The following is a 14,833-nucleotide window of genomic DNA, read 5'->3' on the forward strand; positions in this document are numbered from 1 at the left end:
GGGGTGGGGGGAGGGGGGTGTTGGGGGGGAGGGGGGTGTTGGTGGGGGGGGGAGGGGGGTGTTGGGGGGGGGAGGGGGGTGTTGGGGGGTGGAGGGGGGGGAGGGGGGGTTGTGGGGGGGGGAGGGGGAGGGGGCAGGGAGGGAGAAATGGTTTGGTTTATGTCTTTCTCTCGCTCACCGTCCTCTGCCGAGTCCAGTATGAGCTGCCGCTCCCTGAAGGACAACTCCCTGCCCGCCTCCACGCTCGGCTCCAAGTCGCGGCCAGTCGCCATTCGTCAGCCGCCCCGATCCCTCCCCCCGCTCAGGCTCAGTGACAGCCAGGCCACGTCGCCCTGGCAACCGGCGCGGTCCCTGAGCATGAGGGCGGCGTGCGTCTCTGGGCGCGGCGGTTGGGTGGCTGGCGCGCGGCGGTTGGGTGGTTGGCGCGCGGCTCGGGGCGCGGCGGTTGGGTGGTTGGCGCGCGGCTCGGGGCGAGGCGGTTGGCGCAGGGAGGTTGGCTCGGGGCGAGGAAGCGCGCGGGGCGGTGTTGTCCACTCTCAGCGACGGCCACAGTCTCCAAAGCCTCAGGGAGGAAGCGGCTCCCTGATTGTTGGGTCGCAGCCTCCCCGGCCTACAAAAACTTTACTTCAGTTTTCTGTGTGAAATGGGAAAAGCGGCCGCTTTATGAGGAATATCCATTTGTCAAGTTTCAGATTGGGATGTATTTTCTGGTGAAATCTCAAATTTGTACAAGAACTGTTCAATGGGGTGCAGTGACGATTAGAAAGAAAGACTTGCATTTAAATAGCACCTTTCATTACCCCATTCCACTTCCTCAGCCCCCTCATCCTGCTTTGCCGTTGTCCAGGGGCCGCCGTGTGTACCATCCACAAGATACACCGCTGCGGCATCTCGCCAACACAGCTCGTTCCAAACCCACGGCCATCTAGCAGGACAAGAGCAGCAGATACCTGGGAACCCCACCACCTGGAGGTTCCCCTCCAAGTCACTCACCACCCTGACTGGGAAATATATCGCCTTTCCTTCACTGGCGCTGGCTCGAAATCCTGTATCTCCCTCCCTAACAACACTGTGGATGTACCTACACCACAGGGACTGTACCGGTCAAGAAGGCAGCTGACCACTGTCGGCTTCATGGACATAAATTCTGCAAACAAACAGGCCAAACTTCAACCATTCTGCGAATTAATCTTCAAAACATGAATCCAAGTCGACGCTGTGTGAAGACGTTGGGACGTTCCCACCTCAAAGACAAACAGTGGGCATCAGACAATCCAATTAAATTAACTTGGAGACCATCAGATCTGATGCCTCCAGAGAATAAACATTATTCAAACAAGCATCAACAACAGCTAAGGAGAAATGGACTTTATCAGACACATGTCAACTTGGGAGTCAGAGACATGGTCCCTGAATGGGGTCCATGGTTTCGGCCGTGGAAACAACATCCAAGGTGGGAACTAGTCTAAAAGAGATTTAAAAGGTGCCCAGCACGGACCATCCAAACAGGATGTCTCCAGGATATATTCTTTGATATTTTTGATAAAATTTCATAATACAAAGACCAAGGCAGTTGAATCTGGCACTGCAGTCACCAAGGAGAATCGGGAAGGGTCACCCAGATCCACAGGCCAACAGTTTGCACCGGAATGACCAACTGCATGGGGAGTTGTAAGTATCAGCCAGATTCGAGGGATATTGGGGCCGAGGGTTAAAGATAGTTAAAGGGTAGGAACTAACTCCTGAGGGGGTTTAAGTTGAGGTTTGGGCAAAAATGTGGGGTCATGCCTGTGGCTTTTCCTCGGGATTTTATTAATAAGTCATTGTTTCAAAGGTTGTGAAGCATCATCACAATAGTTTAAAGCTCTTGTCTTAGGCACTGGGAATGTTTCTTTGGTCAATACAAACACTTGTGGTTGAACCTAAAAGCACGTGTATGTGTAAGTATGTCCTTCATAAATTCTGAAAGTCAAGAACTAACAATGAGGGTAATGATGGAAATGTGCACCTCTTACAGCACCACCTTCTCAAGGGTAATTAGGGATGGGCAATAAATGCTGGGCTAACAGTGACCCCCACATCCTGTGACAGAATTTAAAAACTGACGTCCCAAAGCACTTTGCAACCAATGAAGCACTTCTGAAGTGCTGCCACTGGTGTAATATCGGAAACGTGGCAGCCAATTTGCACACAGCAAGATCCCACAAACAGCCATGTGATCGTAGCCAGATAGTTTTTTTACATTGATTGAGGGATAAATATTGACCAGGTCAGGTCACATCACGAGACCAAAAGGCTAGTTCACTCGGCTAAATCGCTGGCTTTTAAAGCAGACCAAGCAGGCCAGCAGCACGGTTCGATTCCCGTACCAGCCTCCCGGACAGGCGTCAGGTCAAGCAAGGCTCCGAACAAGAGGAAGACGAAGCATTTCAAAAACACCCTGAAGACTTACTTCAAGAATTGTAACATAGACCTCAACACCTGGGAGGCCTTTGCTCAAAAGAGATCAACTGGGAGGAATCTCCTGATTGAAGTATCACAATTCTTTGAGGACACCCAATGGCAAGAGGAGGGTCAGAGAAGGAGCCTGAGAAAGGAATACCAGCGATCTAGAGTCCAAGGACCGATCCCACCTCCCGGAAACGGCTGCCAAGTGTGCGGTCAAAGATGTGGCTCTCGGATCAGACTCATCAGCCATGCAAGAACCCACAAAACCCATGACCAGTAGCACAGAGTTTCTTACGTGGACAATCATTCTCATTAGTGAGTGATCACCGAAGAAGAAGATTAGTCAGGAACAGAACACTACCTGTTCTTCTTCAAAACAGTGCTGTGGGCTGTTTTACATCTATCTGACAGGGCAGATGGGGCTTTGGTTGAGAATGCCATCCAAAAGGCAGTATAGCGCTGGAATTTCAGCCGAGATAGGTGGAATCGGTCCTTGGACTCTAGATTGCTGGTATTCATTCTTATCTAGAAAGATGAGAGGTGTGCCTGGAGCCAAGCATTCTTCCCACTTGTTTGCTGCATTCCTGCCTCAGCTCATCTGCTGCTGAAATGCTCATGCAGGCCTTCGCCACTTCTGAGCTGGACTACTCCAAAGCACACCGGTCTGGTCTCCCACATTCTACCCACCACAGCCTTGACGTCATCCCTGTCCTAAATCACAGCAAGTCCTGTGTTTGCTTGATTTCCGGTTAAGCAACAACTCAGTTTTGAAATTCTGCTTTCAATTCCCCACCCTCCTCTTCCCCCCATGGCCTCGCCCCTCCCTTTGTTTGTAACCTCCTGCAGTTCAACAACCCTCTGAGACATCTGCACTCCTTTAATTCTATGCTCTTGAGAATCCCCAGTCAGAGGCGGTCTTATACTTTTGGGGGCTCCGTGCTCTCCCTCTTTGCGTCATGCCCCGTTCTCTGGTGACATGGCGGCCTGCCCCAAATTACATCAAGCCCCTCCCCAATTATGTCAAGCCCCATCCCAATGACGTCAATGCCTTCCTGACCCCACCCCACCCTCAGCTCACACAATGCAAGACACAAAAAAAACCCAAATCACTGCTTTACCACTTTCATGCTTTTTAACTTACGAGAACAAGCCTGTAATTGATTAATTGAAATCCAAGCCTACCTGTTGTCAGCATGATGGCCGAGATGGTCAATATTGTGACCTGTGTGTCTTGAAGCGAGTAAACATGAACTAGCTGGTGAGTGACAGGATGAAGAAATCAGCCAATGATATGACTGCAGCACAGTGCAGGACAGAATGATCCATAAAAGGTTCAGGGCAGGAGCAAATACTCCAATGAAGTGGAGTGTCCAGTCCAAGTCTAATATCAAGTGGCTTTGCTGGCAACTGGCAGGATTCCATTCTTTGACCAGAAGAGAAGAAACTTTCTGACAGCCAGTATTGAGAACGATGGGGTATGGTGGTTACTCACTGATTATAACTGTCTGAATGTGACCACCAGCCTTTATGTCAGACCAGCATTTGCTCTTTTTGGAGAACAGAATTGAGACTAGAGGCCAGATGTTTTAGATTTTCTTGCTTCATCAGTTGTTTGCAATCCATGGCGATTTAGATGGCTTTTCTTCTGCACATTTTTCTCACAAAAGCATTATCGGAAGGAAAATCTTTCAAGGATGTATTTTCAATCGTCAGTATTGCTGAACTTGTCAAGTGTTCCTGACCTATCATACTTCACAAATAATTTTTAATTCTTTTCAACGTAAAGAAAGAACGTTCACCAGAAGAATTTGTGACATTTATTGATAAAAATATTTTCAGAATGGTTTCCACATTTGGAGAGGTTGCTTGAAAACCATCACGTACAAGTTTGTACAAATTAACTGGTGATCTCGAAGCACAGAGCTCACCATGATCAATGAAATTAATGCATTGTTTCACTTAGTCTTCAAAAAGATTTGTGTCTATGTCCTCCCTTAGAATTCAATGAATCTCTTACTGCAGCAGCTCTTAGCATTCTCATCCAAACTTTTATCGAAAAGCACGTAAAATAATTCAACAATTCTCTTCAGAGATTCACTTGTACTCTGCAATTGTACCATTATTGCGTCACAACTAACATTGACAGTCTCAACGATGATCTTCTCTTTCCATTTTAAAGTGATTTCATTGTCTCTAGTTTAATCAAAAAAATTAACTTCCTGTGTCTTGTGCGCTTCTCATCAGAGGGACCTGTATTCTTTGTTAATGTTAGTGCCTTTGCTCCCACTGAGGTATAGTCATTTCAAACTTCCAGGATAAAACTTCTAACTGAGGCTAACAATTGTGAAGCATTCAATAAACTTTTTTCAACAGTTTTGCAGTGATTTGCTGACAGCATTAATTCTTTGAAGTAAACATTTCCACAAAACAGTAAAAACTGCAATATTGTACTTTTTAAACTTCTCTGCTGAGGAACTTTCACACATGGCTTCTCTGATTTTGATGTGACTATGTCTGATAAACATTCCTTTATATCAAAACATTTCAGTCTTAAAGCCAGAACAACATCTTCACGTGTGGACTACCTGGTGTCACAAATTCTTTTGACCATCAAATGTTTTCCATGTGACTGCTCCAGGCACAATTGCAGCATATTCCACCAATGGTGGAAACTGAAAAAGAGACATACTGGTTTTGAACAAAGTCAACAAAATGTATGGCTGCCTCAGAGGATTCATCTGCTGAATTGCAGATTACATTCAAGGAATGACTGGAACATTGGATGTATAATCCACAGCAGCTTGCAGTGTTCAGACTTGCTTGTAGACCTGAATATTTTACCGCCATATTTGCGGCACTTTTGAAGCTCTACCCACAACCATTTTTGATGTCCAAACCTAGGTTTGCAATGATTTCCAAAACAGGCACTCAGATGTGTTGGAATGTAACTGGACAAAACAAAGAAATTGCTCTCCAACTTCACCATCGCTGGTTATAGATCTTAAAATTAATGTTAATCGGTCCACATGACTCACATCTGGTGTTGAATCAACAATTATGCAATAGTATTTGACATCTTTTACTTAATTAGTGAATTGGTTTTGAGTCACATTATAGTGATGAAGTCATCGTAGGACCCTTGTGTTAAAACGTTGGTCTTTTCTGAGCCACAATATTGATAACTTTTTTAATGCTTTTGGAGAAGCTCGTCAGATTCACTGAGATATTGAAGACAGGCTGAAAAATTACCCCTTTGACTTGACACTGATGACTCATCTTGTGGAGGTACAAAACAAAGAACAAAGAAAAGTACAGTAAGAAGTCTTACAACACCAAGTTAAAGTCCAACAGGTTTGTTTCAAACACGAGCTTTCGGAGCACTGCTCCTTCCTCAGGTGAATGGAGAGGTATGTTCCAGAAACATTTATGTAGACAAAGTCAGAGATGCCAGACAATGCTTGGAATGCGAGCATTTGCGGGTAATCAAATCATTACAGATCCAGAGATAGGGGTAATCCCAGGTTAAAGAGGTGTGAATTGTCTCAAGCCAGGACAGTTGGTAGGATTTTGCAAATCCAGGCCAGATGGTGGGGAGTGAATGTAATGCGACATGAATCCAAGATCCCGGTTGAGGACGGTCACCTCAGCACTTCGCTTTACCGCTAGCCCACGATGCTCCACTTCTCCAGCTTTCACCCGAAACACATTAAAGAAGCCATCCCCTATGGACAAGCCCTCCGTATACACAGGATCTGCTCAGACGAGGAGGAGCGTAACAGACATCTACAGACACTGAAAGATGCCCTCGCATGAACGGGATATGGCACTCGACTCATCGATCGACAGTTCCAACGCGCCACAGCAAAAAACCGCACCGACCTCCTCAGAAGACAAACACGGGACACAACTGACAGAGTACCCTTCGTCGTCCAGTACTTTCCTGGGGCGGAGAAACTACGACATCTTCTTCGAAGCCTTCAACACATCATCAATGAAGATGAACATCTTGCCAAGGTCAACCCCACACCCCCACTACTTGCCTTCAAACAACCGCGCAACCTCAAACAAACCATTGTTTGCAGCAAATTACCCAGCCTTCAGAACAGCAACCACGACCACACAACCCTATCAGGGCAATCTCTGCAAGACATGCCAGATCATCGACATGGATACCATCATTACACGTGGAAACACCACCCACCAGGTACGCGGCACATACTCGTGCGACTCGACCAATGTATACCTCATACGCTGCAGGAAAGGATGTCCCGAAGCGTGGTACATTGGCGAGACCATGCAGACACTGCGACAACGAATGAACGGGCATCGTGCGACAATCACCAGGCAGGAATGCTCCCTTCCAGTCGGGGAACACTTCAGCAGTCAAGGGCATTTAGCCTCTGATCTCCCGGGTAAGCGGTCTCCAAGGCGGTCTTCAGGACACGCGACAACGCAGAATTGCCAAGCAAAAACTTATAGCTAAGTTCCGCACGCATGAGTGCGGCCTCAACCGGGATCTTGGATTCATGTCGCATTACATTCACCCCCCACCATCTGGCCTGGACTTGCAAAATCCTACCAACTATCCTGGCTTGAGACAATTCACACCTCTTTAACCTGGGATTACTCCTATCTCTGGATCTGTAATGATTTGATTACCCGCAAATGCTCGCATTCCAAGCATTTTCTGGCATCTCTGACTTTGTCTATATAAATGTTTCTGGAACATACCTCTCCATTCACCTGAGGAAGGAGCAGTGCTCCGAAAGCTCGTGTTTGAAACAAACCTGTTGGACTTTAACCTGGTGTTGTAAGACTTCTTACTGTGCTCAGCCCAGTCCAACGCCGGCATCTCCACATCAAAGAAAAGTACAGCACAGGAACAGGCCTTCGTCCCTCCAAGCCCGTGCCGACCATGCTGCCCAACTAAACTACAATCTTCTACACTTCCTGGGTCCGTATACCTCTATTCCCATCCTATTCATGTATTTATCAAGATGCCCTTAAATGTCACTATTGTCCCGGCTTCCACCACCTCCTCCGGCAGCGAGTTCCAGGAACCCACTACCCTCTGTGTAAAAAACTTGCCTCGTACATCTACTCTAAATCTCGCCCCTCGCACCTTAAACCTATGCCCCCTAGTAATTGACCCCTCTACCCTGGGGAAAAGCCTCTGACGATCCTGGTAGTCTCTAGGAAGACAGAAATTTGATTGTAGCAAATAACACATCCCAGCACTTTGCTCCAATCAGAACACTTTTTTCCAAATTGAGCCAATAACCCAGAATCAATTCTTCCAGATAATTTACATCTTTGAACGAACGCACACATATTCTTAATATGAACTTTGGAAGTTTTATAATCTGCGATATCTCTTCCAACATTTCTCCAGTTAGATAACCTGTCAACAAATGATTATTTCCCTTTACTAGGGTCAGAGAATATTTTGTAAACATAACAGTAGACTGTCTTAAGGTTTCCGAAACCTCTATCTGCTGCTGCTGACTATCTGGCCTGGCCTCTGCTTTCACCCTTGTTCGTCCGGTTACTGCCCATCCCTCTCACTCTCAGGCCTGGCTGCTGGTGGAGTCACCCCGCTGGCTCCACTCCTCAAAAGCCATGACACCAGCGCTTGCCTGGCCCTCCACAACTCACCTCTCGCTCGCATGGCCGGGTCTCAAGCCTCGACGACCGTATGTTCTCCTTCCTGGCTGGTTGCCTGGCTGCAGGCTTTATCTGGCCTGCCCTGGCCTCTGTTCTTTCTTTGGTTGCCCACCCTCTTCAGCTGGGGCCTGGAGGTCAAGAGTCGCCACATTGCTTCCTTTGACAGTCGTCGGCCAGCGCCTCCTTCTCACCTCACTGAAGGCTTTGCAGGGTCGCACCCCGAAGTTAGGTCGGGGACCTCACTTGCCTCAGGCTGCCGGGCCGAATGTCAGAAACCTGGCTGCTGCTTCACTCAATGAAAGTTAAAAAACTGCACACCAAGAAATGAGGAGATCCTTGTCTAAACTGCTGTAAGTCTCCACCACCTCTCAACGTCTGCCACACTGTTTTATCGCTCTACAGAGGAGTCCACCAATCAGAGCATGATGTTCTTCATTGCCTGCTGATAGGCTCAATGAATTTGAATGAGCCTATTGGCACATTCAGAGTTATCAGACTCTGATTGATGCTCCCACACCACAGTTTGGGTTCCCCTAGGGGCTGGTTTAGCACAGGGCTAAATAGCTGGCTTTTAAAGCAGACCAATGCAGGCCAGCAGCGCGGGTTAAATTCCCGTAGCAGCGTTCCCGAACAGGAGCCGGAATGTGGCGACTAGGGGCTTTTCACATTAACTTCATTTGAAGCCTACTTGTGCAATAAGCGATTTTCATTTCATTTCATTGGCCGGGACCCCGTGCTGCAGTGCTGTGTGTTTCATTGTAAGTCCACCTCTGCCCCCAGTGTTAATTGCTTCACCAGCTGTCTAAGTCCCAAGCTCTGGAATTGCCTCCCTGAACCTTTCAACCTCGCTCTCCTCCTTTAAGATGCTCCTTAAAACTTACCTCTTTGACCAAACGTTTGGTCACATGACCTAATATGTATGTGTTTCAGTATTAAAGTTTGCTTTACAGTGAGGAGCCATGGTAGATTATATGACAATAGCGGTGCATTCTCATTACCAGTTGCTGTTGTTGCTCATCAATGCCATTAGCTGAACAAGTGAACTGTGGAGGGAAGCTTTGTGATTTTACAACCCTATACTGTATCACAACTCCTGCAAATCAGCACCTAAGTTCTTCAGCTATAGCGACTTTATTGGGGAGGATGAGCAGACCACATTATCCCTTTCTGTGTGATTCCTCAGTAATGAGTTTGAGATTCTCAGGCAGAGAGTTGGACACTTGGCTGATCATGAGCATAAAGTGGTTGATAATTTTTGTCTATTTTCCTCCATGGGCAGATCGGAGGGAAGCCATGCACCACTTTTGTCCCAATATCTTGGAGCGTCAGTGAGATGTTGGTGAGTCTTTTTCTCGATAATATATAAGCACTGTCGACATTCGAACACTTGGAGGTGACACAGGAAAATTGCGATAGTTTCAAACCTGTTTGAAAAGCTGCAGCTAGATTTAGTTGGTGAAGGGCACAGATTGGGAAGCAAAAGAACTTGCATTTAAATAATTAAATTTTACTTCTTTAGGACAAGAAGGGCAGAGCATTCTCTCCACCTTGCAGCTACATCAAGGCAGGTACATGGCATGTTGGTATTTATTGCAAAGGGATTGAAGCACAGGAATAAAGAAGTCTTGCTGGAATTGCACAGGGTTTTGCTGAGACCAGACCCATGTGCTGTGTGCAGTTTTGGGGCTGGATTTTACATACCCCGCTGGTGTGTTTAAAGGCAAGGGGGCTTGCAAAATGCAGCGCACGGCCTTCCTGCCACTTTCCTGCAACCCATCTACCACTTTATGGACGATGGTAGAGATGTCAAGTGTCCTGCCCTTTTGAGGCCCTTGAGCGGCTAATTAATAGCCCACTTAAGTGCTTCAACCTTGTTGGACGTTCTAGAATGAGAGGCTATAGTTTTAGGCTAAGGGGTGGCAGATTTAAAATAGAAATGAGAAGGAATTACTTCAGTCAAAGGATTGTGAATCTTTGGAATTCTCTGGCCCAGAACGTTGTGGATGCTCCATCATTTAATATATTTAAGACTGGGATAGACAGATTTTTGGTGTATCGGGGAATTAAGGAAAAGGGGAAGAGATGGGAAAGTGGAGTTGAAGACCAAGATCAGCCATGATGGCATTGAATGGTGAAGCAGGTTAGATGGGCCGAATGGTCCATTCCCACTGCTATTTCTTGTGTTCTTTGTGACAGCTGTGAGGGCAAATTGATAAAGCTGCAAAAATACAATTAGAATGCTAGGTTTTATAAATAAGGTTACAGAGTGTTAGAATATTTCAAACTGGTTTAAATGGTTCAACCAAGGTGTGAACCATGGTGTATAATGAGGGCAGTTACAGGACACCCTGGGAGGGATTCCCCGATCGCCGACGCCGAAATAGCGTTTGGCTGGAGAATCCACTTTTACGCCAGAATCATGGGCGACGCCGTTTTTGCGATGCTCCGCCCCTTCAGAAACGGCGTACGCCCAATGCCGTCGGGACGGCCTCAGGATGTCCCCTGAGGCCCTTCCCCGATGCTCCGCCCCGGTGGGCCAAGTCCCCGACGGCGTCGCTCGCATGTGCTCACACCATTTGGGGACCTTGCATGGCGGCTGTGGTCTGAGTCCAGCGCTGTCACAGTCGGGTATGGGGGGAGCCATTCCGCTGGTGGGCGGGGGCTTCGGCAGGGACTGGTGGGGGGTGACGAGGGGGGTCGTTTTTGGCAGGCTGGGTCCACGATGCTGTACTGCGCGGCCGGCGCTGTCGCATGCGTGACCACGGACCGGCCATTCTGCGGCCGTATCCACAGGTAAAGTCGGTGGCTTTATGCTGCTGTTAGCCGCCCACAGGGCAGAGGATCGGTGCGGGGTGGCACTGACTTTCTGGTTGTAAGACCAGGCGGATCCTGCGGACATAGCTGCAGGATCAGAGAATCCAGCGCCATGTTCCACATTATCCAGCTGAATTAGTCAGAATGAGGAAGAATTTAAGCAAGAAAAACAGCCCTGATCGCTTCACTTCCCACCATAAATTCCACACCACCACCACCAATTCCATCCTCCTCTCTGACCACAATGATTATTGGAACCAAACTGCTCAGAACCTCGGCCTCCCATATGACCCCAAGCTGATCTCCTGAGTAAAGCTCTGATGCGACCATCAATTCACTCAAAGACACGTGTAGAAGCAAACCGAGGTTTTAATCAGCTTAGAACAGAGCCTGCCTGCGACTAGTACAATACTGTGGACCGCCTACAGGTCAACTGCTCTTTATATTTCCTTTCAAGAAATATACGGCGGAGCCCGTACATGCCCCAACATCTCCCCCTGTGGGTGAAGCCACATAATGGCCCATAGGTGAAGCCCACAAGGTCAACAACATAACATAGCTGTAACACAATGGCAGAACATGATACTAATATACTGGTGAATTACTCGTACTGTACATTCACCACAAGCTCCCTCTAAATTGTCCCCTTCAAACTGTAAGAAATCAAAGATATCACCTGTATGGTGGGAGACACCCTTTTTCTTTTACCAGTTGATATTGGGGAAAACCTTTCCTCACTTCGCTCACATTTCCTTCCTTTTTATAATGGCTGGGACAGATGGCATTGTGAAAGACAATGCCTGAGAGGGTTGAATGATTTACGCTGTCCCGAGCACTTATCCATTACATTGTTGTTAGACAAAACCATTCATTCCGGCTGCTGCAATATCTTGGCCTCGCTGCTTTGTGCGCAGTGCGGGGGCGGGGGGCACAGTTCACTCAGTTGGTGAGATGGCTACCATGTGGATCAGACTAGTGCCAACATCATGGGCTTTGAATCTGTTTTGGGCTGAGACTGACTTGGGGCCCACTGTAAAATTTCACAACACTTTGCTGTGGTTTGCAAATATTCGGCAAGAAGCTGTCTTCAGACAGAGAACAGAAGGGGATATGCTGTGTGTGTTGATTTAATTCTTTTACACATTGTCAGGATCAATGACCGCTGGTCAATCACTCCCCTCTCTGTGACTCCCTTCTGTCCTCAGCAGTCAGTACAGTTTTGAAGGATCTGGTGTCCTGAGGTCATGAAAGGTGCTGGAGTGATGCAAGTGTTTGTTCTTTCACAAGGCGTTAAGCACTCCGTTTCCATGTGATTACCAACTGAGTGGCTACTTGCTGGAATTCCTGTGATCAAAACCACACTGGTTCCAGGTTCAGTGGGTAGCTCATTGGTATCATACAATACCTGCTTTGGAAAAGCAGTTGACCTGAGGATGAAGTGTAAATGTTTTTTACTGAAGCAAGATTCTCCTTCAGGATTGTTCAGCATATACATATTCATCAACCATGAACTCTTGAACCCTATTTATTGAGATTTATCAGCATGTAAAGGAACAAAATCCATGTAGTAATGTGTCTGAATAATCCCAAATTGAAAATACAGATGTTTTTTATTGGAAATCAATGTGGTGATTGCTATATAATAGCTGGCTCAGTGGTGACGCTCCCTGTCATTTGACAGGTCCAGTAGTAAATGGTGTCAGAGCAATGAGCCACACCAGAACAAAGAAGGCAGGGGGGGAGGCCCAACCAGAAAATAGTGAAGGCATTTGGAAATGAGCAGTGAGTTAGTGCTTTCCTCTGAGAGCCAGAGGTTGGGGGTTCTCAGTCCCTCTCCAGAGTCCAGAATGAGGGAGTGCTACACTGTCAGAGGTGCTGTCCTCTGGGTGAGATGTTAAACAGTATCCCCTCTCTACTCTCCCAGGTGGACTTTTCTGAAGACGAGCTCTGGAGTTATTTCCAAAGTTCTGGCCAATATTTATCCCTCCATCAACGCGAGAAGCAAACAGATTCTTGGTCATTTCACATTCTTATTTGTGGAACTTGCTGTGTGCAGATTGGCTGCTGAGTTTCCTGCATCACAACAGTTGCCACACATGAAAAGAACCTAATTGGCTGTGTGATGCTTTGGGACATCCTGAGAAAGTGAAAGGCGTTATCTAAGGGCAGCATGGTGCACGGCTGCCTCACAGCGCCAGGGACCCGGGTTAGCGCTACTGCTTCACAGTGCCAAGTACCTGGGTCCGATTCCATCCTTGGGTGACTGTGGAGTTTGCGCGTTCTGCCCATGTCTGCGTGGGCTTCCTTCCACAGTCCAAAGATGTGCAGGTTAGGTGGGGTTACTAGGTGGGCGGGGGAGTGGCCCGAGGTAGGGTGCTTTTTCAGAGGGTTGGTGCAGCTCAATTGGCCGAATGGCCTCCTTCTGTCCAGTAGGGATTCTAAATGCAACTTATTTCTATCTGTGTGAAAAGTTGGTAAGGACAGACTGTCAGGGAATTTATTCCTCCCTGTTAATGCCATGGAAAAAAACTCTATAAAGGGGAATGAAATGAAGACAGAGAGAGAGAACCAAGGGCAAAGACATGGGCCGGGATTTTCCCCTACCCGGCGGGGCGGGGGGTCCCAGCGTGATGGAGTGGCCGCACCTTTAGGGGCCAGGCCCTCACCTTGACGGGCTAAGCCCGCGCCGGAGTGGTTCCCGTCCCGCCGGCTGGCGTGGAAGGCCTTTGGCGCCACGCCAGCTGGGGCTGAAGGGACTTCGCCGGCTGGCTGAAGTCCGCGCATGCGCAGGGGAGGGGGTCACTTTCGCCTCAGCCATGGTGAAGACCATGGCGAAGGCGGAAGGAAAAGAGTGCCCCCCACGGCACAGGCCCGCCCGCTGATCGGTGAGCCCCGATCACGGGCCAGGTCACTGTGGGGGCACCCACCCGGGGTCAGATCGCTCATCGCCCCCCCCCCCCCCCAAGGATCCTGGAGCCCGCCCGCGCCGCATGCTCCCGCCAGTAAGGTAGGTGGTTTCATCCACGCCGGCGGGAGAGGGTTGACAGCGGCGGGACTTCGGCCCATCGCGGGCCGGAGAATTGCCGGGGGAGGGGGGCCGCTGACCGGCGCGGCGCGATTCCCGCCCCGCCGAATCTCTGGTGGCGGAGAATTCGGGACACGGCGGGGGCAGGATTGACGCCGGCCCCCGGCGATTCCCCGACCCGGGGGGGGGGGGGGGGGGGGGGGGGGGTCGGAGAATCCCGCCCATGAGGTCTGAAAATCCAAAATAAAAACAGGAAAAGCTGGAAGTGCAGAGTGAGTCAATTAAAGGGGTTGGCTTTCATTAGAAACAAGCGGGATTCTCCGACCCTCCACCGGGCCGGAGAATCCCTGGGGGGAGGAAGTGAATCCCGCTCCGGCTGCCGGATTCCTCGGCGGGGGCGGGAATCGTGCCGTGCCGTTGGCAGTGGTCCCCCCAGCCCGCGATGGGCCGAGTAGTCGCCCGTTTTCGGCGGGTCCCGCCGGCATAAAATACACCAGGGGCGAAAACCTCCGCGGACCGACGTGACGCCCATTTCCGGCGGGAAAAAGCGGTGTGCATGACTCCGGCGTGCGGGCCTTCTTTTAAGCTGGCAATCTCCGTTCCCGGAAGGGCCAGCAGCGGACTGACGCGATAGGCGTCAGTTTCTCCAGCTGCGGAAGTGGCGAGTCCCGGCGTTTGTGTGGTGGGGAGAGAGAGAGACCCAGTGGGGTGGGGGGAGAAGAGCGACCCGGCATGGGGGTGGGTGGGGGTGGGGGTGGGGGGGGGGGGAGAAGAGGGACCCGGCATGTGGGGGGGAGGGGAGAAGAGCGACCCGGCATGGGGGGGGGGAGAAGAGCGACCCGGCATGGGGGGGGAGAAGAGCGACCCGGCATGGGGGGGGGG

General features: G+C 49.3%; 1 protein-coding gene across 3 annotated transcripts in view; it reads right to left on the reverse strand.

The window, feature by feature from the left end:
• LOC119953253 (ran GTPase-activating protein 1-like) overlaps positions 1 to 379 on the reverse strand; it is a 1,177,855-nt gene extending 1,177,476 nt beyond the window's left edge. For all 3 annotated transcript variants that reach the window (XM_038777306.1, XM_038777307.1, XM_038777305.1), the window contains exon 1: positions 179 to 379. In XM_038777306.1, coding sequence (XP_038633234.1) covers positions 179 to 272 — 94 coding nt within the window. In that variant the 5' untranslated portion in view covers positions 273 to 379. The remainder of the gene's footprint in view (positions 1 to 178) is intronic.
• Positions 380 to 14,833: the final 14,454 nt, after the last annotated feature.

The sequence above is a fragment of the Scyliorhinus canicula genome, chromosome 18 (genome assembly GCF_902713615.1).
Source record: "Scyliorhinus canicula chromosome 18, sScyCan1.1, whole genome shotgun sequence".
NCBI classification, from domain to species: Eukaryota; Metazoa; Chordata; class Chondrichthyes; order Carcharhiniformes; family Scyliorhinidae; genus Scyliorhinus; species Scyliorhinus canicula.